Source organism: Delphinapterus leucas, chromosome 11 (genome assembly GCF_059928025.1).
Source record: "Delphinapterus leucas isolate spDelLeu-1000000601 "Yukka" chromosome 11, BTC_Dleu_Yukka2, whole genome shotgun sequence".
Taxonomy (NCBI): domain Eukaryota; kingdom Metazoa; phylum Chordata; class Mammalia; order Artiodactyla; family Monodontidae; genus Delphinapterus; species Delphinapterus leucas.
In genome coordinates, this window is record NC_143139.1 from 91,860,439 (window position 1) to 91,886,386 (window position 25,948).

The 25,948-nt window shown below is 51.5% G+C and overlaps 1 protein-coding gene across 2 annotated transcripts in view; it reads left to right on the top strand.

Moving 5' to 3' along the window:
• Positions 1–20,713: 20,713 nt before the first annotated feature.
• The window catches only part of CYTH4 (cytohesin 4), a 30,885-nt gene continuing 25,650 nt past the window's right edge, over positions 20,714–25,948 (top strand). The window contains exon 1 of one of the 2 annotated variants that reach the window (XM_089921289.1): positions 20,714–20,832. In XM_089921289.1, coding sequence (XP_089777415.1) covers positions 20,736–20,832 — 97 coding nt within the window. In that variant the 5' untranslated portion in view covers positions 20,714–20,735. The remainder of the gene's footprint in view (positions 20,833–25,948) is intronic. The other variant, XM_022596505.2, reaches the window with a different exon arrangement.

Consider the following 25,948-nt stretch of genomic DNA (forward strand, 5'->3'; position numbering starts at 1 on the left):
GGAGCCCTCCCTGCATTCCCCCCAGGCCACCCTCCGACTGATGGATTAGGGAGAGCCACTTCTCCTGGTGCCCATGCTGGTGCACCCTCCTCTTCCTCACACCCCTGCTCATCAGGATGCTGTCTTGGCCTTTCTCTTACACCCCTGGGGCCCCACACCATGGGTTCCATCGCCGTCCCCAAAGTATGGCTCCTGGGTCTCGCTCCACTGCCTACCAGAAATACCCCACCCCCACCCCAGATGCCCCACTGGTCCCTCCAACTCAACAGTCTTCCCCATCTCCCATCCCAGTGCAACACAACCATCCCAGTCCCCTAAACAGGGGCCTAGACAGCATTGTTTTTAAGTTTTTAAAGTTTTTCATTATTTTCATATTACCTTTGAATGAGTAATACATTCACATGTTCCAAAAGGCACACAAGAACTGACCATGACAAATCATGAATAAGCCTATCTTCCAGACCAGCCACCCAGTCCACTCCTAGGAGGCCACCCCTGTTGCCATTTTCTTATGTGTCCTTCCAGAGACATCCCAGCAGAAAAAAAGCATTTTTTTTTTAAATTTGACCTTGATGTGAAATACATTTTTTTCTTTTTTTTAAATTAAGGGTACTTTAATTTATTTATTTATTTATTTTTGGCTGTGTTGGGTCTTCGTTTCTGTGCGAGGGCTTTCTCTAGTTGTGGCAAGCGGGGGCCACTCTTCATCGCGGTGCACGGGCCTCTCACTATCGCGGCCTCTCTTGTTGTGGAGCACAGGCTCCTGACGCGCAGGCTCAGTAGTTGTGGCTCAGGGGCCTAGTCACTCCGCGGCATGTGGGATCTTCTCAGACCAGGTCTCGAACCCATGTCCCCTGCATTAGTAGGCAGATTCTCAACCACTGCGCCACCAGGGAAGCCCAAAAAAGTGTTCTTTATTTCCTTTATCTCACCCCGAAAGGAAGCACACGATGCCTGGTTTCCCATACATTGCTGGTTTCCATTTGCTATTTACCTTCAAGTTTGTTCCGTGTTTGCTTATAAAGGGCTTCCTCATTCATGTTTGCAGCTGAACAGAATTCCATTGTTTCGGCATGCTGGAAGCGATCTGATTAGTTCCTACTGAAGGATGGCTGGGGTTTCCCCCAACCTGTTGCTCCTCCAACTGTGCTACCGTGTATAACAATGTGCATACATCGTTTTGCCAGGTGCGAGTGTCTGGAGGCTGCTGGGTGATAGAGTGTGTCATTTGTGTCAAATCCCCTCCTCGGGGGGCTGTGCCCATCCATCCTCCCACCAGCAATGAATGAAAGCTTGTTTCCCCACGTTCTCATCAACAGTCTTTTAGGTGAATTTCTTATGTTTGATATTCCAAGGAGCCAAAAAGGATATAGCAATGGCGTCTTAATTTGCATTTCTTTTAATCCGAGTGAGCATTTTTTCAGAGCGTTGAAAGCCATTTGCATTTCCCTTTTCTGTGAACTGTGTTTTCATACCCTTTGCCCATATTCTTATTCCGGGTTGGTGTTTTTCATTGATTTCCATTTTAGGGAAATTAGCTCTTTGTCACATGAGTTACAACCATGTTTCTCCAGATTGTCACTATGTTACTAATAGTGGCCTGAGCCACGCAGACTTCTTCATATTCTTGTCATTCAGTCCATCCAGTCTTTTCTTGTCTGGCTTCTAGGTTCTTTGTAATTCTTAGAAAGGCCTTTGCTACCCTAAAATTGCATTCCTAGAACCTTCTTCTATGATTTCTTCTTGCTGCCTTTGTCTAGCTTTTTTTTTTTTTTTTTTGGCTGCATTGGGTCTTCGTTGCTGTGTGCAGGTTTTCTGTAGTTGTGGTGAGCAGGGGCTACTCTTCATTGTGGTGCACAGGCTTCTCATTGCAGTGGCTTCTCTTGTTGTGGAGCAAGGCTCTAGGCGTGCGGGCTTCAGTAGTTGTGGCACGCAGGCTCAGTAGTTGTGGCACACGGGCTTAGTTGCTCCGCGGCATGTGGGATCTTCCCGGACCAGGGTTCGAACCCGCGTCCCCTGCATCGGCAGGCGGATTCTTAACCACTGCGCCACCAGGGAAGCCCTTGTCTAGGTTTTTATGCTTGATTATCCTGTTGCACCATGTGAGGTACGGATCCTACCTTACGTTTTTCCAGATGGCTACCCCTTGACAAACGTCATCTACCCCAAGAGTGTATTTTCTCCCCACTGACTGAAAGCGGTCTTCATCTCGTGCTATGTTCACCCGTGTGTTTAGTTAGCCTTGGACCGGGCAGCAGCCCTGGGCTTTCCCTCCTCTCAGCCCCAGCATCCAGGACCTGGGGTCCTCCCTCCTGAATAGTTCCTGAATCCACCTCCCTCTCTCACCGTCCACCTCGCAGCTTGGCTCAGAACTCAGCATTTCTCCCCAGGAGTGTTCAGATATGTCAGTGTCAGTGCTGGGGGGAGTCTTCCAACATCTCGATGGGACCCTGTTCTCCCCGGCAAAGGCCCACTCCCATCTGTTTAGGGCAGGAGAGCCTCCATGCTGGTCCCCACGCACCTTCCTCCTCTATCACTGCCAGGCCAGATCCGCTGAGGTCTTCCACTACCCATTCAGTGTGGTCTTTCACCCGCCATTCTTTCTGCCCAAAACCTGTACTCCTCTTCCTGCCTGACCAGATCCTATTTCTCCCCAAGACTCCACAGTGAGTGTCCCCCCGGACCCCAAGCTCCCACCACTCACCTCCCCCCCGTCAGCACAGCCCCCTACACTTACCATGGACAGATAGGAGCAGAGACACCCAGCCATCCTGCCTGTCGGCCTTCAGGCACCCACACGAGCTGCACAGCACAAGCCAAGGCACAGACAGGCCTTTGCTCCAGAGGACAGAGGCCAGGAGTCTTGCGGCAGCTTCTCCACTCCATCCAATGCGTGCTCCCAGTCTCCTTCTGACTCTCAAAATCCCTTCCCTCCCACATGGACCCCCGGGCCATTTAAGCCCTCTGCTCTTGCCTATCTCCTGTCCTCCAGCTCTGCCCGTTCCCATGGGTGTCCAGGGTGGGCCAGAGGCTCTGACACTAAACAGTAAAGGGGAGGGGAAGACACCTTCAACAGGGCCTGGCCTGGGGGGTGGGGAGGATGCTCCCTGCCCGCAGGTCTCCAGTGCCACCAGGCTGACATGCGCTACTCAACACATATTTAATAACCCATCCTGGGTGCTGGGCCCTGGGACATGCAGTGGACAAAACAAGTCCCTGCCCGGGAGAGCTCACAGCCGGCGGGGACACAGACTGTAAACAAGATAATAAATATAAAGATAATACCAGTGATGAAAGTGCTGTGAAAAAATAATAAAAGGGGCCGGGGAGAAGAGAATCCTGACACAGAAGGGAAGAGACAGACTTGATTAGAAACCTGGCTGAGCTCTCAAAGATCGGGGAAGAGTACTGCAGGAGGGAGCTGCCAAGGGCAAAGGTGAGGAGGAGCCTCGGAGTGTTCTCAGGGGTAGCAAGAAGGCCTATGGGGCTTGAATGAAGCGCACCAGGCAGAGTGGCCCGCAGGCCTGAAGGCGCCAGGAACTGCTGTGCATTCAATCTGTGAGCAGCGAAACCGCGGGATATGCATCTAGATGGCGCCCTCTGGTGGCCATGTGAGGAATAGACCGTAGTGGGACAAGGGCAGAAGTTGGAGGTCGTCACTGAGGTGTCCAAGCAAGAGGGGATGGAGGCTTGGACCACCGAGGTGGTGGTGGAGAATGTGAAAACTGGCTGGACCCAGGATATATTCTGTGGAGTCTACAGGATTTGCTGATGGAGTCAAGGAGGGTGCCAGTTTCATTCTTAGCAACTCGGCAGGTGGAAGTGCCATTTAACCAAGAGGGGGTGACTGTGGGAGGAGAGGGTTTGCACGATCAGGAATTGAGGCTTCCATTCTGCAAATTTTGGTTAAGAAGCCTGTTGGACATTGGGATGTCATGTGTGGGGCCGGTTGCTGTGTCTGGAGCAAGGAAAGAATCCAGACTAGAGACATAAGCGTGGAGCTGTCCAGATGCAGAGGGTATTTAAAAGCAGGCGGTCCTCCAGGGAAGCGGCACTGCTCCAACAGGCAGGACCGAGCCGGAGCCCTGCAGCCTCCACGGGCTGCCTCCTTCTCTGCCTTGAGCTGCATGACCCGAGGAACTGGGAGGGGGGCAGGAGGCAAGGAAACTCTTTCCTACCACACACCTGTCACTGAGTATGAAATATCTAGGGGGCATATCTGTCCCCCTTCTGGGCTTTCCCGGCCCTGCCCTCACCCAGCTTCGGGGCACTCACTTTAGCCTCCTGCCCAGGCCTGCCTTCCCCTCCCTCCCTCCGCATCCCAGCCAGCAGTCCATTCTCAGATCACTCTTCCTGCCCAAGTTACCCAAAGCACCCTTAATTTCTTCCTTCTTTGTCTTTCCAACCACACACTGGCTGGGCCCCATCCAGGGACCTAGACCTCCAGACACACCCAGCCCACCCACGGGCTGCACCCAGTGGATGGAGACAGTCCATCGGGGCAGACTCCACCTTCAGCCTCAGCTAAGGCCCTGAGCTCTCAGCCATCCCCTTGCCGAGCCCTAGGAGGCACTCTTTCACACACACCCCTGGCCCTCTGACCACCACTTATTCAGGAACCACAAACCCTGTCCTTCAGGAGGTGACCTCAGCTTCCATCCCACTCAAAGCCGACCAGAGATGAGTCCTCCTCCATCTTCCCCCCTCACCCTCTCACGGGCCTGGAACCAGCTGTGTGATCACACCCACCTCCTCCACTTGCTGGAGAGCCGTGAGCACGAGGCCAGTGCTGTGCAAGCCACAAACACTCGTAAATATCGGGGAGGCTGTGGCCACGGGGCCCACTTTCCCTTTTCATAGTCTATCCCTCTCGTCTCCTCTAGGGCGCTGCTCTGCTCTTTCTCCAGCTTCTCCAACTGCTTTCCCACATTCACTCATTCCCACATCCTACATCTTACAAGGAAATAGTCCTGAGGCTTTGTTTCCATGTCCCCCCTCAGCTGCCACCCACCCATCCAAGCCATCTCCTCGCCTTACCTCTTAGGAAACCCTCACCCACTGCAATCTGGTTTCCTCTGTGGCATAGCTGGAGCAAGACCAGACCCAGACGTTAATACACAATGATGAGGGGTCCAGGGACTGGGCCAAGAAGGGCTGGGGGACCAGAGACCCCAGTGAGCCAAGGACACATTTGGGAGCTAAATCGACATACTCGGGTTCTTCCACAGTACTGTCCTTCTGGAGACTGGCCCACTTCTATGGATTAGGCCATGCTCTCCAAAGGCACCAACAGGGCTCCAAAACTGATCGCCCCTCGCCACCCCTCCGCTGAAACCACGCTCTCAAAGGTCACCTGGGACTTCCAGGTTCCTAAACCCAGAAGCCACTTCTTGATCCTGGATCAGTCATGTTTTGGCGCAGGAACTAAAAAACGCTCTTGGTATCTTCAGCAGAAAGGGATTTAAGGTGGGGAATTGGGGGCTTAAAAATCACAGGAGGTACGCTCTGTGTGGGTGGGTCTCCAGGAACGACTCCCAGAACACTGCAGAACTGACCAAGGGGGACTGCTGCCAAGGCCACGAGCAGGAAACTTTCCAGGCTGCGTGTCACAGGGAAGCACAGTGCAGGGAGGGTAAAACAGAATGCAAGCCAGCCCTCCAGTGGCTCCATCAGAGGCTCCATTCTCCCAGCCTCTCTGCATCATGGGGCTGTGGCCCACTCCCTCCCCTTTTAAGTACTTTTTTTTTTTTTTTTGGCCGCGCAGCGCAGCTTGTGGTATCTTAGTTCCCCAACCAGGGATCAAACCCGGGCCCTGGGCAGTGAAAGCACAGAGTCCTAACCAATGGACCGCCAGGGAATTCCCTTAAGTACTTTTTAAACACTTGCCTTGCATTGGCTTGCCCTCCTTTGCCCCCGACTCCATGTGTTAACAGACTCCACTCCAGCACAGGTAACAGAAACCCTGCAGCAGGGGTTAGAACAGGCAGGGCCTTATTGCGTCATTCAGCAAAACGTCAGGAGGAGGCAGCCCAGGCCTGGAGCAGCAGCCCCACAATGCTGTCAGGAGCCTGGGCTCATCCTCTGTTTTGGTCCCATCATCCTTAGCACTTGTCCTACACCTTGTGATTGTTGCTGTGTAGCTGCAAGATGGTGTCCGCACCTCCCAGCCTCACACTCACATTCCGAGTGGCAAGGAAAGGAAAGGGTGAGGGGGCCCAAACTCATTCTCCTAATGAGAATTTCCTTTTATTAAGGAAGGGGCACCCTCCCCAGGGACTTCCTCATTGGTCAGAAAGGGTCACATGGCCACCCTTGGCAGTAAGGGAAGCTGGAAAATAATGATTTAGCTTTTCAGACTCTGTAGTAGAGGAAGGAAAAGAGGAGATGGATTGGGAATTTTTAATGTTTTTAATGAATTTTTAATGGTTGCCAATTTTTAATGTTTGCCATGGCCATAAAGGGAATTAGTTGTCCGGGCTTCAAGCTTTGACGGATCCAGAAGCTCATATGGTGTCATCCAGCCTCACTCTCTCTTGCTCTCCATCTCTCCACTCACTGTCTTCTGCTTTGGCTTAATTCTCAGGCTCCTTCTGGTGGCACAGGCAGCTCCAGATTTGCATCATCTTCACAGCTAGAAATCACTCCTGAAAGTTTTGTTTTCCTCATTGTTCCAGCAAAGTTCCCAGGATTGAATCTCATTGGCCCTGCTTTGGTCACGGGACCACTGTTGAACCAATCACCACAGTCAGGGGATGGAATATTATTAGCTGGACCTAGGTCATGCCTTCTCCACCCCCTTCCTAGAGCTAGGGATGAGGTCAGCCTTATAAATCACCTGGACTGAAAGTGGAGGCATGCTAGTCCCAAAAGAAAGCAAAGACCCTCTCTGGATAAGGTAGAGCAGATGCCTGGTAAACACAAACTGCAGATGTCTCTAGATCCTGACCTCACCTTCCCTCACCTCCCTCCTCCAGTTCTTCTACCTGTCTAACCTCATCCTCATCTCTGGGCCCTTCTTCCAGCTTGGACCTCGTAACACTGTGCTCCACAGGGATCGGAGCTCAATCCTTTTCTCGGTCCAAAGCCACCATGAACTCACGCAGTCCCGTAACCTTGTGGACATCTACATGGTGATGACACCCAGATGCATGTCTCCAAAGCAGATCTTGCTATGGAGCTCCAAATCGACTCCAAATCGACTACACTATGTCATGTATAAACACATATAACATACACATACATTTGTAATATGTAAGTACATACCACAAATACACATAACATAAAATTCACTCTTAGTCATTTTGAAACGTACAGTCATAGCTCTTCTCATCTTGTAAAACTGAAACTCTGTCCCCATTAAACAGTGACTCCCCATCCCCCTCCCCCCAACCCCTAGCAACCACAGCTCTACTTTTTGTCTCTGATTTTGACTACTCGAAGTACCTCATATGAGTGGAATCATATAGTACTTTTTGGGGGGGGGGGTCTTTTTTCACTTAGCATCACGTCCTCAAGATTCAACCATGTTGTAGCATATGGCAGAATTTCCTTCTTTTTTTTAAGGCTGAATCATATTCCATTGCACATTCCATATAGACCACATTTTGTTTATCCATTCAGCCATTAATGGGTACTTGGGTCGCTTCCATATTTTAGCTATTGTGAATAATGCTGCTGTAAACATGGGTACACAAATGTCTCTTTGAGACTCTATTTTCAATTCTTTGGGGTCTATACCCAGAAGTGGAATCTCTGTGTCATACAGTAATTCTGTTTTTAATTTTTTGAGGAACCGCCATATGGTTTTCCACAGCAGTTGTACCATTTTACTTTCCCACCAATGGCGCACAAGGGTTCCAATTTCTTCACCTCCTTGCCAACACTTGTAATTTTCTGTCTGTATGCTTTTTAAAGTAATAGTCATCCTAATGGATGTGAGATGGTATCTCATTGTAGTTTTGCATTTCTCTAATGATCAGTGGTGTTGAGCATCTTTTCATGTGCTTATTGGCCATTTGTGTATCTTCTTTGGAAAAATGTTTATTCAAGTCATTTGCCCATTTTTGAGTCGGGTTGTATATTTTTCTGTTGTCAGGTTTTAGGAGTTATCTGTATATTCCGGATATCAATCCCTTATCAGATATACGATTTGTAAATATTTTCTTCCATTCTGTGGGTTGCCTTTTTACTCCGTTGATAGTGTTTTTTCTTTAATGCCCAAAACTTGTTAATTTTCATGAACTCCAATCTGTGTATTTTTTTCTTTTATTACCTGTGCCTTTGGTAGCTTATCCAAGAAATCATTGTTAAATCCAGTGCCATGAAGATTTTGTCCTATGTTTTCTTCAAAGAATTTTCTTGTTTTAGGCCTTACATTTAGGTCCTTGATCCATTCTGAGTTAATTTTTGTATATGGTGTTAAGTAAGGGACCAACTTCATTCTTTTTTTTTTAATTTTTATTTATTTTTTAATAGTGTTTATTTTTACTTGTTGACAGTTTGCTCTATTTATTTATTTATTTTTGCTGTGTTGGGTCTTCGTTTCCGTGCGAGGGCTTTCTCTAGTTGTGGCAAGCGGGGCCACTCTTCATCGCGGTGCGCGGGCCTCTCACTATCGCAGCCTCTCTAGTTGCGGAGCACAGGCTCCAGACGCGCAGGCTCAGTAATTGTGGCTCACGGGCCCAGTTGCTCCGCGGCATGTGGGATCTTCCCAGACCAGGGCTCGAACCCGTGTCCCCTGCATTGGCAGGCAGATTCTCAACCACTGCGCCACCAGGGAAACCCCCAACTTCATTCTTTTGCATGTGGCTCTACAGTTTTCCCAGCCCCTTTTGTTGAAAATATTCTTTTCCCCACTGAATGGTCTTAGCCCCTTTGTCTGCTTTTAATCTGTCTTATCGAGTCCTTTTTTCACATAATCATCAGAGCAACCTTTCCAGACTGCAAATCAGTGGTAGGATTGGCTCCCAGCTCCCCACATCTGGCTGTGTGACCCCGGGGGGTGGGGTTACAGAAACTCTCTGAGGCTCAGCCTCACTCATCTACAAAACAGGATCACAGTGGCCATCTCAAAGGGATGTGGTGAGGAGCGCTTGAGACAAAAGACTTGAACACCCTCTGCGGTGTCTGACACAAGAGAGATTTCCTACCAAGGGTGGCTCCTTTCTTAACTTCCTTATTACCAGTCAGGTAAGATAAGAAATGTACACCGTGTTCTGGCATGCAAAGCCTCTCAGAGGCTGGCCCCCATTTTTCTTTTGAGGCTCATCTCCCCTCTCCCCACTAAAGCCACACGCACAGATTCACTCACTTAACAGCATGAGCTCTGGCCCATGGATGCACCTAGAGGTCACCTGCTCAGCCTCACATCCTCAGTCCGCACATGCTGTCCCCACCACTTGATGCCCTTCCTTCTTCTGCCTTCTTTCCTCCAAGCCAGTTCACATAACCTCCTCCTCTGTGGTCCCCACCAGGAATCCATCATTACCTACATACCTGTTCTGAGAACTCATCACGTGCCTGTAGAATCATCAGAGGATGATCTGCCCCACTGGACTGGCTCCCCAGGGCTTGGTTGGATCTCACTTTGTCCTGAGGAGAGGCAGTGATGTGAAAAGATGAACGTGGCCTTGTGACTCAGACTCGTGGGATCTCACATCCCTACCATTCACAGACCCTGGGACCCTGGACAAGACAGTTCACCCTCTGGGCCTCAGTTTTTCCTCTGTAAAATGGGGATAATCATATCTATTTCACTGAATGTTTGTGAAGATCAGAGGCCAACGGATTTTTTAACAATGTATTCAAGTATTATATGAATAATTTTAAATGTAAAACTGTATCAGATGGGAAGTGTGGGTGTTGAATGGACATTATAGCTCACCCAGGATGGGCAGCCAGGATGCAAACTCAGGTCATCTAAATGCAGAATGCAAGTTCTTAACCACTGTGGAAGATGGATAGATGGACAGGTGGTAGCGGGATGGAGGGAAGAATGGATAGTGGATGATGGAAGGAGGCTGCGGGGGACGGGGTGGACCAGTCACTGGATAGAATCAGGAGGCTTCCACGTGAGGTTTTCCCAGCTGAAGCCCAGCCACTTCCCACCTAGCCCTCAAAGAGAGCTGGGATAGGGTGAGGCACGTGAGGCACTCACTTCAGGTGTAGGACCTAAAGGGAAGCTAAAGTCACTAATCAAGATAAATAATTCTTTAGGTGATATCTTCAGAAATCAAAATCAATGCAAAGAAAACCATAATGAACAAAATATCAAAAATAATGTTAATATTTTTAAATTTAAATAAAGATCAAATCTGCCCCAGCGTTTATACGACCTCCCCCTGATCCAGGCCTTACCTACCATCCCAGCACCTCCCCTCCCACCCCCGACCCATCACCCCCAGCCCATCACTTCACCACCACCCCCATCGCCACCCTGAGGCCGGCAATGGAGAGTCGGGGAAGGAAGTGATGGAGAATGAAAGAGAAGGCAGAGCGAGGGGGCTGCCACGCTCTTCCCAGAGCCCAGCCCTGCCACCACCACCACCCCCCCGCCCCCGCCACTACAGTCACCGCCCATAGACCCAAACACAGGCCTTGACGGCTCCTCTGAGTGGCGTTCCCCCTGCCACCACAGGGCGGCGCCCGTGGGCTGATTTTGGTCTCCGAGGAACCAGCGGAAGGGGACAAGGGAAGGGGGTCAGAGCCTCCTGGATCTCCCAAGGCCGCGCTGGGTGCTGGCTGCTTGAAGTGGATTCTTTCATTATCCCCGTTTTTACAGAGAAGGAAAAAGAGGCCCAGAAAGGGAAAGTGAGCGGCACCTGGTGGGGACCTGGCCATGTCTGCAGGGCTCCTCGACCTGCGCCAACCACTCACCGGGAGCCCAGAGCCCCATGCCTCACAGAGGGCACTCTGGGCGGGCTTGGGAATAAATGGGAAAGCAGGCCCATTTTGCAGAGTTGGAGACTGAGGCTCACGTGACTGAGTCCCTTAGCTCCCGTCACACAGCCGGAAGAGACGGAGGAAGCAGGGGAAGCCTGGGACTGCCCAGCACCATCCCATGCCCTGACCCCACCAGCATGATCCCCGCTTGTGAGGCCCTGTGTCCTGGCCTGCAGACTCAGCCGGGCCCAGAGAGAAAGTTCTAGCAGGTGGGAGTCAGGAGCCTTTGTCCCTCCCCGCTCCGTGCTGACCTTGGCCAGGTCATGTGCTCCATCGGTCCCAGGGTCATCTCAGGACCCTGTGGGCCTGGGGTCACAGAAACCAGATGGGGCCTCCTCCCAGCACATCAACAGCCTGGTGTGGGCAGAAGGGCAGAGGATGAGGGGCAGCCGAGCGGATAGGACGGACAGGAGGAAAAGAATAAAAACCAGGACTCAGGGCGCTTGGGAGCACCTCCCTACCTCCGTGGTTCTCTCTTCCATAACCACAAGGAGAGAGATCTCAGACACACTAAGGGGCCTTGCAGCAGAACATTCTGGGATTCCAGGACTGCAAGCTCATCGCCATCACAAGCTGGTCTATGTCACCATTCCTGGACATGACTCGCACAGCCCAGCCTGGCCCAGGGACCTGGCTTCCTGATAACTGAAGGTTCTGGTTAACAGAGTTGCCATGCTCGTATGGCGATGACCAACCTCAGAGTGACACTAGAAGTGGCTCTCATTTCATCCCCGTTGGGAGTGTTACCACCTCCAAAACCGTGGTCTGCAGGTGGAGAAGAGGTGCCGGCTGGCCACCTGCCTTCTGGTTAGATGGAACGTTACAGTTGTAGGATGTAGAAGGTCAAGGATCAAAAGGCCCTTAGAGCTGATTTGGTCAAACCCTGACACTCACCCCAGCCATTTATTCATACAACAAATACTTACTTAGCATTACCATGTGCCACAGGCTAACCAGATAGAACCAGCCCCATCCCTCCTAGAGTTTATAATCCAGCGATGAAAACAAATATCGAGCAAGTAATTATAGTGATGGGTCTTAGGATTCTGGTAGGGTGCGCTGAGAGCCGTGAGCATGTGGGTCAGGGAAAACTGCCCAGAGAAAACAGATTAAGCCAAAACCTGAAGCTTGAGTAGGAATTGGCCAGAGAAGGCAAGGAGAAAGAGCACATCTGGTGGCAGGAGTGGCATGTGCAAAGGTCCTGGGGCATGCATGAGAGTACACGGTCTGATCAAGGTAAAGAAAGATGGCCTACAGAGCTGTAGCATAGAGTGGATGGGAGTAGAGGGCAGAGCAGCAGGCAGCAGCCAGACTCCAGAGGGTCTTGTGGGTCATGCTATGGAGTCCCAATGCCATCCTGAAGGCAATAGGGAGCCACTGAAGGTTTTTAGGCAGAAGAGTGACGTGACCAGACATGTCTTAGAAAAATCAGTCTGGGTACTATGAGGGCAAAGATTCGGGGTGGGGGTGGGGCAAGGCTTGAGGCCAAAAGACCTACTCAAGCTGTCACAAGAGGAAAGATGATGTGGTGGTGGCCTGAATAGGGAGGTGGCAGTGAGGGTGCCTGAGGAGTCCATGGCTCCGAGAGTCATTTAGGACACCAGGCTCGAGGGAACATTGATTATGCAGGCAGGGAGGAGGGAAGAGAGGGGTCTAAATCGATTCCTGAGGTCCCACCTGGGTGACTGGGGGCAGGGCGGGGGAGCAGTGCTGCCATTTGCTGAGCTGGAAAACATACAAGGGGCCAGTTTGGGACACACTGAGCGGAGGAAACACCCAAATGGAGTTGTCAGGTGGGAAACTGGAAATGTAGGGGACGAGTCAGAACAGAGCACGGGGCGGGAGTGTCGGTGCGCACTCTCGGACCTTGAATGATAAAGAAAGAGGTGCTGGGAGAGGCCCCGAAGGAACCCCAGCATCCCACACACCACTGTGTCCGTGTCCCCAGGGACCGGCGCATTGCTTGGCGTGAGGAAGAGTGGCAAGTGGTACTTTCCAAAGATGGCAGCACCAACATCTTCCATCCACATCATCTTATAATGTGACCCCGTGACTATGGTGGAAGTGACACTGAGAGACTTCCAAGGCCAGGTCATAAAAGGCGACTGTTTCCGCCTGGTTCTCTCATGGCTCCCAAGGCTACTGGCTACCTGGAACCGCCATGCTGGAGGGGCCACGTGGAGAGCCCACAGAGAGCAAGAGAGAGATGCCAAGTAGTTCTAGATGTTCAAGCCCACAGACCCACGGCCAACTATGCAAGACAGTGAGCCTTCAGGTATCCCAGGCCCATTCTTGGGCTGCCCCAGTTGACACGAAGTAGAGCCGAGACCAGCTGTCCCCACTGAGCCCTGCCTACACTGCAGATCCATGAGCAGAATAAGTGTCATTTAGATCCACCAGGAAGTTCGGGAGTGGCTTGTTACGTAGCAGAAAAATTGGCACTTCGTAAATGTGTTGAACAGACATTTCAGGACACATAGAGAAAGGGGAGCCTGCAGAGGAGTCTGGGAAGTGGTTAGGAGGTGAGAAGGAATCAGCGAGTGAGTGAGTGGCCCAAGGGCACACAGCAGACTGGTGGCCAAAACTTTAAGTCTGGTCTCCTCTGACCACTATACTTGGGTTTTGCCCGAGACTTGTATGCTATCTTCCTTCCTTCTTTCCTTTCTTTTATGATGAGAATTTGTAGCTCCCAGACTATCACCCATATATACAAAAAACTAGGCATATGAAAGTATACAATGAGGTCCAGGAGAAAAGAAGGCCAATGGGCCACGTGATGCTGCAGTTGAGCTACAGATTTGCTTGAGTTTCTGGCCAGCTGGAGTAAAAAGAGAACAGGGCAAGTTACTCAGTTCTCCTTACTGGAAAAGGGGAAACAGGCCAGTGCTCCGGTGAGTTGCATTTTCCTAACACCCTGCTAGAAGAAAGCTCTGTGTGCTCTTGATGTAAGGAGCGCTGAGTGACATCATGCCTTCAACAGCAAATACGGAAGTGGTCTCCTTATTTCCTGTAATAACTTCTTTGCTAAAGGCTGACCCCAGAGCTCTGAAGCCCGGAGTGTATCCTGACTCATTACAGAGAGAAGGACAGCATCTCCCTTGCCGGGGTTGCAAGCATATATTTAAAATAATGATTTCAGGCCCCTCCATCAGAGGATGGACCCAGGAGTCAGTGGCCTGACAGTTTGCACATTAATAGGCTCCCATGAGGACATATCCAGGGGTCCCCTGCCAAAGACAATCTTTCCTAAATCTCAGGAAAACAGGCAGGAAAACAGGGCCTACTGTCCACTGGGGCCCCGGAGCACCCTGGAAATTAGACGAGCCACGGGGAGACGGACAAGGGCCAGTGGCTGCCTCCACTGAGGCCCGTTCCACTGTACAACCACGCCCTCCAATCTTTACCAGCCAGCGTGACGCTCCGCAGTATCCCCATTTTACAGATGAGAATGCTGAGTCCCAGAGGATACTGCCACAGCTCATAGGTGGAGGCACTGAGGTTCAAAGCCAGGACCCGCTGAGCTACAGGCTGACGCCAGGAAGAGGCCAGTTTCCCAGCTGAAACACACATCAACCCTTCACAAACAGCCTGAGCCTCACCAGTGACAGTGTCACATTCATTCCTTCAAGAAGCACGCACTGCACACCTACTGTGTGCCCAGTCTAAGTCCCTCGGAAGCAGCAGGGAACCAAACCAACCCAGTGTATTAACTTATCTACTAACAATATTTCCTTATTTTCTGCATTCTCGAGGCTCTGGCATCTGGGGCCTCACTGCTGGGATGTGACTTCCACTGCACCAGGGTTAGCTAATTTCTAGAGCTAGTAAATGAAGGGGCCTGCCAGCATGAATTTCAGATGCAAACCAACCAATCTTGGGTCCGTATCCCCATCTGCTTCCTCTGTCCGGCTTCACATTCCAGGACGTAATAGTCTTTCCTAGATAACTAGGAACCACCCCGATTGCCCAGAGCCTGCCAAAATTATTCCAACTAGCCAATCCTAACCCTGCTCCATGCTTACCTTGCCTCACCCATTTCTTCCCCGGAAAACCACAATAAAGGCTTTTGTCCATGCTTTCCTCTCACTCTTCCACCCCCTTGACTGGCCCTGTTACTTCTCTGGGTGGCCCTGCGTGGCCTGCCATGCCCCCTCCTTTTGGGAACCTGTGCGCATAACAAACAGTCTTTTCAGACAGTCATCTCCTGTTCTGTCGGCCTCACCGTACCTGAATAAAACCAAATCCTGGGTAACATTTTAAAACACCTAGCCAAGGACTTCCCTGGCGGTCCAGTGGTTAAGAATCTGCGCTTCCCAACCTAAGTGTCCACTGACAGATGAATGGGTAAAGAAGAGGTGGCACATATATACAATGGAATATTACTCAGCCATAAAAAGAAACGAAATTGAGTTCTTTGTAGTGAGGTGGATGGACCTAGAGTCTGTCATACAGAGTGAAGTAAGTCAGAAAGAGAAAAACAAATACTGTATGCTAATACATATATATGGAATCTAAAAAAAAAAAAATGGTTCTTAAGAACCTAGGGGCAGGACAGGAATAAAGACCTAGACGTAGAGAATGGACTTGAGGACACAGGGAAGGGGAAGGGGAAGCTGGGACGAAGTAAGTGAGTGGCATGGACATATAGACACTACCAAACGTAAAATAGAGAGCTAGTGGGAAGCAGCCGCATAGCACAGGGAGATCAGCTCGGTGCTTTGTGACCACCTAGAGGGATGGGATAGGGAGGGTGGGAGGGAGACGCAAGAGGGGGCGATATGGGGATATATGTATATGTATAGCTGATTCACTTTGTTATAAAGCAGAAACTAACACACCACTGTAAAGCAATTATACTCCAAGATGTTTTAAAAAAAAAAAAGAATCTGTGCTTCCACTGCAAGGCGTGCAGGTTCGATCCCTGGTCAGAAAACTAAGATCCTGCATGCTGCATGGTGCAGCCAATAAAAGAAAATAAAACAAACAAACAAAAAACACCCAGCCCTGCCCTCTGAGCTCACAGAAACGGTTCTGACCAGTTGGTTTTCAAAGCAGGAGGTCCCAGGGAGCCCCAGCTCTACCCGGGGGTGGGGGTGATTCTAGATGGTGTGGCAACCCCACAGGCCAGGACTCAAACCCAGAAGGTGCAGCTGGGTAGCCCTGGCCTCCCCCCATGCCACGGGGCCCACGAACGTGGACACGACAGCCAAAGAGACGAGACCAAAATGGCAGAAAAGGGGACTGGGGGGACCCATGAGGACATGTGTAAACAGAACACTTTGTTAAAGCTCTGTAGTTACACTTTTGAGCATAAAATGAGACTCCACGATAGACGGAACCTGTCCCAAGTTTACATACGAAGTATCAGATTTCCATCTTTTGAAGGGTTGACAAAAACTATAGAGGAGCGGCTCCAAAATAAGTAGAACTGATGTCCCAGGAAGATGACTCGATGTCAACCACAATAACCCAAAAGTCAGAACAAAACTCCAAGCCAAATCCCAGCCTGCTGGCGGCGACAGAGCCACCGGCAGCAGCATCCTCTGAGCCCATTTCCTGGTCTGTAGAGCGGGAAGCCGAGGCGCCCTCGGGCGGGGGGACTCCTCTGGCCCTCCCCCCTCAGGCTGCCCCTCCACTCTGGGCCATCCTCTCCTCCTGTCCAGGACCCTCTCCAGTCACAAACGCCCTGGGTCTCTGGTGGCTTGGCTCTAGTGAAGCCACTCCCTTCTTAAAAACGTCCTCCTCTGCCCATCAGCGAACCCCCACCTCTCACTCCCTTCTCGACACCCCGTTCACTGCCTCCCCTCCCTCAGCTCCCAGGCCTGTGGCCCCTGCCTGGCCACCTCCCACCCCAGTCACCCGGCTATAACGCAGTGAACCTCCCCCTGCCCCCTGACCCTGCCGGGGACACTGACGAACAACTCTTAAAAGGCCATCATCTCTTGGGCTTCCCTGGTGGCGCAGTGGTTAAGAATCTGCCTGCCAATGCAGGGGACACGGGTTCGTGCCCTGATCTGGGAAGATCCCACATGCCGCGGAACAACTAAGCCCGAGCGCCACAACTGCTGAGCCCGCGCGCCAAGAGCCCGTGCTCCGCAACAAGAGAAGCCACCACGATGAAAAGACTGCGCACCGCAACGAAGAGTAGCCCCCGCTCACTGCAACTAGAGAAAAGCCCGCGCAGCAATGAAGACCCAGCACAGCCAAAAATAAATAAAAATAAATAATTTTTTTTTTTTTAAAGCCCTCATCTTGGGGTCTCTGACCACTCCTGGGTTTCCTCCTGTCTCTCCGACTCCTCCCCTTCCTTCCCTGTGGTGGCATCTCTCTCCAGGGCCCCACGGGTTAATGCCTTGGTTTCCCACCAGCAGCCACTTCCCTGGCCGGGGCCGTCCACCACCCACCTAGATGCTGCAAATACCAGCTGCTCTGTTTCCGTGGGCTCAGTAGTTGTGGCGCACAGGCTTAGTTGCTCCACGGCATGTGGGATCTTCCTGGACCAGGGCTCGACCCTGTGTCCCCTGCATTGGCAGGTGGATTCTTAACCACTGCGCCACCAAGGAAGCCCAAGCAAACTTAATCTTATCTGTCCCCATTTTGCAGATGACAAAAATCAAGGCTCGGCGGTTAGAAGTCCACAAAACTGACAGATGCTGAGTCAGCATTATTTGAATCCAGGTCTCCATGGCTCCCCTACTGCTGACTCCACCAAACCCTTTGCCACCCACAGTGAGAGTACCCTCCCTCCCAGGCTACCTGCATACAAGCTGTTAGACATGATCGGGGCTGTAGGGGAAGAGCGAAGGAAGGTGTAATCACCGAAGGCTTCACGGAGGAGGTGGTATTTGAGTTGAGTCTTAGAGAAAGAGATAGTAATAATACTGAACCATTCAACCAGTCCTTCAGACAAAAAGGGAAGTCCCAGATGCCAAACTGTGGCCCTGGGCAAGGGACACCTACTGGGCCTGGCTGTAGCATTAGAACATGTGTCAGTGGTCCCCAAAGCCATCCGCAGTTTCAGTGATTCACCAGGAAGATTCACAGAACTCGGCATAGAGTCTTACCTGCAGCTGTGCTCTATTACAGCAAAAGGATACAAAGCAAAATCAGTGAAAGCACGTGGAGTGACGTCCAGAGGCAACCAGGCATGAGCTTTCAAGCATCCTCTCCCAGTGGAGTAACAAAGGAGGCGCCTCATTCCTCCAGCAAAAACTTGTGAAAACACATGAGAGGTGTTGTCAACCAGGGAAGCTCAGTAGAGATTCCGCTCCCCGGGTTTTTACTGGGAGCTGCTCGCGTAGGCACCCTCTGTCTAGCACATACCCAAATCCCGGAGTCCCGAGAGGAAACGGGTGTTCAGTACAAACCACACTGTTTGCACAAACAGTTTGGGTCACTCTTACCAGGGAACAGCAGGAACCCTCCTGAAATCCAAGTTCCCAGATGCCAGCCGGGGACCAAAATGCAAGTTGGCCTTTTATATATATGCATATATGGGTTTTTTTTAATTCAAGTATTATTGTTTTACAGTGTGTGTTACCTTCTGGTGTACAGCAAAGTGATTCAGATATAGATATAGATATATACTTTTTCAGATTTCAGTTTCTTTTCCATTATAGGTTATTACAAGATATTGAACATAGTTCCTGTGCTGTACTGTAGGACCTTGTTGTTTATCTCTTTTACATATAGTAGTATGTATCTGCTAATCCCAAACTCCTAATTTACCCCTCCCCCTCCACCCTTTCCCCTTTGGTAGCCGTATGTTTGTTTTCTATGTTGGTGAGTCTGCTTCTGTTTTGTAAATGAGTTCATTTGCATCATTTTTTTTTTGGTTCCACCTATGAGTGATATCATGATACTTCCTTTGTCTGACTCCACTTAGTATGATAATCTCTAGATCCATCCGTGTTATTTCATTTCTTTTTTTATGGCTGAGTACTATTCTATTGTGTGTGCATGTGCGTGTGTGTGTGTGTGTGTATCACATCTTCTTTATCCATTCATCTGTCGATGGACACTTAGGTTGCTTCCCTGTCTTGACTATTGTAAATAGTGCAAGCAGTCCTTTTAAAGAATAATGGTCTCAGACCCACTGTTAACACTTTTCTGCACAGGGAATGACACCTTTCTCTCCATTTCTCTTTTTGAAGTGACCCAGGAAATGGTTTTTTTGTGCCTGAGGCCCTGATGTGTTGAGAAAATTCTAGTTTACCATGAAGATAATGTCAGCAAGTTTCCTAGGAAATACCCTTGAGCTAGGCGAGAACTGGCAGACAGTGGGTGCTGGCGTGGGGGCAGGTTTGAAGAGCCTGAGGGCTCTAGACCAGCACTGAGTAGGCCCAGCTGCTGGCCCTCAGCCGGCTCCTCACTCAAGTTCCAACTTGGTCAAGCGTGTCCCCGAAAGGAGCCTCAGTTTTCTCTTCTCCATGTGTCTCCATCCTTAGCAGGCCACCCGGGGCAGCTGGGCCACAAGCTTTCTTAAGGCCTCGGCTGGAAAGTCACGTAACGTTTACTTCTGTCACATTCTAGTGGTCAAAGAAAGACAACAGCCCAGTCCAGATTCAAGGGGGAGAGAAATAGACACCACCTCTCGATGGGAAGAGTGGCAGCGTCACAGTGCAAAGGGGCGTGGAGACAGGAAGTGGTGGAAATTGTAGCCAACTTTTGCATCAACCACACCATCTCCCCTGTGTGCCCTTCATTCATTCATTCATTCATTCATTGCACGCTTGAACGCCCCCTAGGTTCCCAGCATTTACCAGACATGGGACACAGAGGTGACCTCGTCCTCATGGGGCCTCGAGACTGGCGGGGAAACAGATGAATAAACCGACATGTGCCACAAAGTTACAAGGAATGAGCATTTACTTTATAGATTTTTCTTTACACCACACCTTTTTCCATAAAGAATGGAATCAGCCTGCCAAAAAAGGGCACAAGCAATAAAATTATGAATTTTAACCCCCAAAGAAAATTTAAACCGAAAGGGTAAAGAAGACAGTGTTTATTGAATAGCCAAGCATCTTACACACATTATCTCCCTCCATCTTTTCCATAACCCTGAGGTGAGGATTATTATTCCCCTTTCGTAGTTAAGCAAACTGAGGCTCATGGCAGATAAGTGACTCACCCAAGTTCACACAGGTCCTGAGTGGCAGAGCTGAATCACACCGCTGAGTCTGGCCTTAAAGTCTGTATGCTACAACAGAACAGCTGTAAAAGAGCTTCAGATTTGACTGAGCTTCCTAGCAGCCTGGGGGAAAAGGGAAACTGAACATAATGCCCGACTGACAACTAGGCAGGAAAAAGCCAGGCATTTCATTGAGGGGAAGCAAAGCCCTTCCTAGCACTCAATTAATTTTTCTTTGCTCAAGGGAGAGTTGATGAAAGAGAGCTTGTGGGGTGGAATTGATTGGGCTCAGCTTGGACAGTCCAAGTTGAATGATCCTTCAGCTTATATGCAGGGAGGTTCTGTCCTCCAGTAATCGTCTTCCTCTGGGGTGTGTGTGTGTGTGTGCATCTGTGTGTTTGTGTTTTTTTCTCTGTGTCACCATCTTTCTCTTTTTTTTTTTTTTTTTCATCTTTCTCTTTTTATCCCTCTCTGTCTCTTTTGCCTCTGTCCCTCCCTTGCCCACACCCAAAATGCAAAGAGTCCCCACTACCCAAAACTCTGCTGGTTTTTAGGAAGTGCTGCGACATCAAGAGACTACGCACCAGACCCCAGCAGGACAGGACTTCCTCCCCACACTGTGCTGGGCGGGGCAAACGGGAAGGGGCCTGTTGTAGCTGAGATGACGCATCCCTGCCTGAGCAGCAGCTGGGTCAGTGGGCCACAGGAGCACAGGCCACCTTTCCCCAGGGGCTTCAGAATGGACTTGTGCCACCCAGGTAAGCACCTGGGCCGACCTGTCAGTTTTCCTGTTCTATAGAATGGGGATAATGGTGCCTGCCTCACGGGAATCGGTGTGTAAATAGATGTAACACAGATGGGACATGCAGAAGCAGGCAACAGATATTATGAGCTCAGGCTAGGTGCCAAGCTGTGTAGCATATGCTGGGAGTCCCGCGAACAAAGCAGGCATGGCCCCTGCCCTCATGAGCTTACGCTCTAGAGGGGGAGACAGACAGTAAATACATGAATGTACTATGTCAGGTGGTGACAAGCAGAATGAAGACCAGTGAAGTGAGATAAGGAAGATGGGTGGCTGGAAGTCCTCAAGAGGAGACACCATTTGAGCAGAGACTTGTAGGAGGGAAGAGAGTGATCCATGTGGGTTTCTGGGGAAAGAATATTCCAGGCAAAGGAACAGCCAGTGCAAAGGTCCTGAGGTGGGACTGAGAAAGGCTGTTTGTGTAAAAGATGATGAGGTCTGTGAGAATGATAACTGTCTGGGTGGCACAAGGGCCCTGCAGCCCGTTTGGCCTCTGGTGGGTGACAGTGGCCTTTGGGGAGGCTGAGGGCAGCACTTTTGCCAGTGGAGCGGCCAGCAGGGGACCATGGCTGAGACCCTACCTGGTAAGCAGGAGAGGAGGCTGTCAGTTGGTACAGGAAGAGGACAGGACTGTGTTGTGTTGTGTTTCTGTGAGGCCGAGAGGAGAGCAGCCAAGTCTCTGTGCCCTGCATCTCAGAATGTTCCAGCATGGCCTGGAACTCCAGAATGCAAGGGTTGCCAGGAGCTGTCCAGTTCCCCAGGTCCAGATGACGTGAACCCTGTTAGCCACAGACCCCTTTCTTCAAACAAAACCTAAAACAAAGCAGTCTGAGCCCACTCACTTGGCCTCCCCTTGCCCCAAGTGTTCTGGGGAACACAGAGAACCACTGATCCATTTCAACAGCCCCCATTTTCAGCTGGAACAAAGGAGGCCAGGAGAGGGACAGTCTTGCTGAGGCAGGATGACTCCCCACCTCCAAGCTCCCTGTCCAATGCTCTCTCCCCGAACCCCATGCTTCTCCTGGGGGCTTTTGGGGGCAGGTGGCTCGCGGACTGTACGGCTCGGTGAACACATCTTAGGGACAAGTAGGGACGCAAGCGGAGACCCGGGAGGAACAGTGCCTGGCTCAAGGTCACTCAGCAGATACGAGGGTGACAAGAAACAGTGAAGTAATCCCCCCCACACTGCCTGTCTTTCCACCGTTATTCTTGGGGTCTTCGTGTACAGAAGTCCTTAGGGTGGTTGCACCCATAATGCAAAGAGGAAACTGAGGCTCACAGAGGTGAACTGAAGGAGAGCACAGAATTGCCCAAAGTCGGGCGGCAAATAAGTGGCAGAATAAGGACAAGATCTGAGAAGAGCGAGAGCCCCAGTTGAGCCTGGGCTGTCAGGGAGGGGAGGGGCGAGGCCTCCCAGGGAGGCCAAGAGGTGAGTCACTGCTTTGCTTCAGGCTGGTCCTGGGACGACAGGGATTGAATGGAGTCACTGCAGGCAGTCTCTTGGGAGATGTGAGGATTGCACTGATCAGTTCATCTACTCATTCATTCATTCATTCATTCAATAAGTAGTCCTCTGGTGTGCAGGTCCTGGGCTGTGCAATGCTAGAGACAGCAATGACCCAGCCACAAGCCCAGCCCTGAGGGAGCTGCTGGCTCGGGAATGGGGGAAGGGGGAGAAAACCCTATAGGACAGTGACCCAGGGCAGATGTGCAAATGGGCACAGACCTGCAGGCTGGGAGAGAGCGACTCTCTCTACCCGGGGCAAGGGAGATCTGGGAAGACTTCCTGGAGGAAGTGGAGGGAGGGAAGGTCATTTCTCTGCTACCCAGACTGGATCTTACTCGGAGCTCCTTCACAGCCTGGTGACTTGCCCTCTCTGAGCTCCGATTTGTCATCTCTAAGTGGACACCATCATCCTGGCCTCACCCCGGGGAAGTGGGGAAAGAACAAGGATTTGGAGTCAGCCCGACCTGGCTCAGATATCAGCGGTGCACCAACCCACCAGTGGTCATGATGGGCCTCTTCCTCCTGTGGGTTTCAGTTTCCCTGCTCATACAATGGACAGGATGGTGGCAAAGGGGCTGCCTGCCCTCCTCCAGCTGTGGGTGTCTGACACCCAGAAGCAGGTCCCCTCCCCCTAGGTCTGCTGAAAAGCTGAGAGGTCCAGGCAACAAAGCCCCAACGTGACCAAAGACAGCCGTGGGGCTGGTGCAGCAAGACTGCAGATTAAAAATAGAGGCAGATGGGTTGGGGGAGGAAGCCACACGATTTGATGCGCCTGCAGGCCCTCTGGGGCTGGGGCGGGGTGCAGCTCTGCTAGCCGCCCCCCATCTCAGACCCCCTCGCACCCAGACCCTGAGAAGCCTCCGCCTTTAGGGCCCCAGGATCGCACCCTCCTCCTGCCCTGGAAAGGGGAAGCGGGGCCAGCTGTCCTGGAAGCCAGGCTGCGAGCAGATTTCTAAAAATATGATGGGAAAGAGGAAGGACAAAGGGGAAGTAGAGAGGAGCTGGGGAGATGGCCGGGACGGCACCTGGGCACACTCAGCTGGCCTGGGCACGGGGTGCGGAGGGCAGCCCAGCCACGGGGTGTATGGTCGGTGTCCAAGGGCGGCCTTCACGAGGTGTGGGAAACACAGCCCAGTGAGGAGTAAACAGAGCTCGTGGTGGTGGCGGTGGTTACCATCATTTTAATACCTTTGTGTTTTTTATCATTATTGTCACTATTATTATCATTAAAATCCATCTCCCATGAGCTGCACCAGTGCCTGAAACTCCGTCATCACTAGGCTTGGAGTCAGTAGTGACCCCCCTCAGGCTGTGTCCTTGTCACCCTCCCTGCACCTCAGTGTCGTCAGCTCTGAAATGGAGAGAAATCCCCACTTTTAAACAAATAGGTGAAGGGTTGGAAGACACCCACCCCCCACGCACCATGGGATGAGTGCCACAGGCTCGGGGCTGTCAGCACTGTTTCAGGGTTCAGATGTACTCGGCCAGCTGCCACCTGTTGGGGTCAGGACCTGATAGAAGGGGCCAGTGGACTGAGAGGGTTCAGGAATGCGCCTGTCAAACCACGAAAAGAGCTGCATGAAAAAAAAGACAAATAACCCCTCTCTACCCTCACTCCAACCCACTCTCCCAGGACAAAGGAAAAAGCACTTTCCCCAGCTCTACCATGTCGGCCTTGGTTTTTTTGTTTGTTTGTTTGTTGTTGTTGTTGTTTTTGGCTGTGTTGGGTCTTCGTTTCTGTGCGAGGGCTTCCTCTAGTTGTGGTGAGTGGGGGCCACTCTTCATCGCGATGCGCGGGCCTCTCACTATCACGGCCTCTCGTTGCAGAGCACAGGCTCCAGACGTGCAGGCTCAGTAACTGTGGCTCACGGGCCTAGTTGCTCCGCGGCATGTGGGATCTTCCCAGACCGGGGCTCGTACCCGTGTCCCTTGCATTGGCAGGCAGATTCCCAACCACTGTGCCACCAGGGAAGCCCTTGGCCTTGTTTTATTTCTTACCCAAAAAGAGAAAGGGGCTCAGACTGTAGATATCATCCGGCATCTTGTCTTCATTCTCCTTGGTGCTCAGCCATGGTCAACATCTCTGTGTCAGAATGTCCAAGCTCAGCGTCTTGATGGGGTTTTGATGATTTGCGCAGAGATACCTGGCTTCTGAAGATCCAGAGGGTTGTGGCCTTGGAGCCCCAGATGGGTGTAAATCACAACTCTGCCACCTTCCAGCTGTGTCCCCTTGGGCAGGTCACTTAACCTCTCTGAGCTTTGGGTGCCTCATCTATAGAATGAGATTTAGAAATACCTTCCTCCAGAGCTGTGGTCAGGATCAAACCAGATAGTGGATGGCAAGAGCCTGGAGCCCCCAGGGCCTGAAGCACAGTAGGTGCTCAACCAGCATGCCTTTCCTTAGCCAACAGCTTGGCTTGTTTAGGAAGCAAGGTCCCAGAACTGCTGCGGGGATGGGAAGGAGGTGACGGAGGGGGGGGTGCCCAGACGGAGCACAGGAGGGCCCCTGAGAGGAGATGGAGACAATGAGTAGGAGCCGCTAGGCAGAGAGGAGAAGGAAGGGCATTCCAGACAAGGGGGAACAGCATGTGCAAAGGCCCGTGGAGGGAGATAGCGCACTGGAACACGTGAAGGGCAGCCAGGAGGCCTCAAGCCTGGGGCAGGGGCAGGCCCAATGTGAGATGAGGGTGGGGCACCAGCAGGTCTGATGGACCCAGTAAGATTTGGGGGTTTTATCCCCAGGACAATGGGAGGCCATGGGAGGGGCAGAGTGGAGGCAGGGAGACTTCGGGAGGCCCTCAGTCATCCAGACAGCAGAGTCCAGGGTTGTGGGGAGGGTGGAGGCCACGGAAACAGAAAGAAGGTGGACAGGGCTTGGTGATGGACACAAGGATGAGAGAGGGGGTGTGTGTCAAGGTGCCTCCTGGGGTTCTGGCTGGGGTATCTGGGGGGCCATTCCCAGAGCTTGAGAACTCAGGAAGAAGGCCAGGTTGACGGGAAATTCTAGGAGTTCCGTTTCAGTCACAGTGACAAATGAGTGTTGGTCAGGACACAGGGGGATGGAAGGGTCTGAAGCTCGGGGAAGGGGTTGGAGCTGAGGGTATGTGTGTGATTTCTTGGCCCAGGAGGGGAGAGGGGGATTAATGAGACCCCACGGGGAGAGAGAAGAAGTCGGCCTGGGACCCAGCCATGGGATCCACATTGGGGATTATCAGTAGAAACACGGAATTCCCACCCAGCTTCTCTCCAACAAGCACCCTGTCTGGAATCCATGTGGCCTCCAGCAGCAGGTGTGCCCTGGGCCAGAAACAGGCCTTCAGGACACAAGCCCCAGCCAACAGGAAAACAACGAAAAGCAAACAAAACACAAAAGTCTGATCTTTCGCCCCAAAGTCAACTAGAGGTAATTGAGTTTTTCCACCGTGGAACTCAGCCTCCCTTCACTCCTGACAGAGGAGTTCCGGGTCCCAGCCTCTAACGCTGCCTCCCTTGCTATGGCCCTGCTCCTGTCTCCGTGAGGATGGCCCCTCACTCCTTCTGTCCCTGCATGTCTCCAAAGGCACGC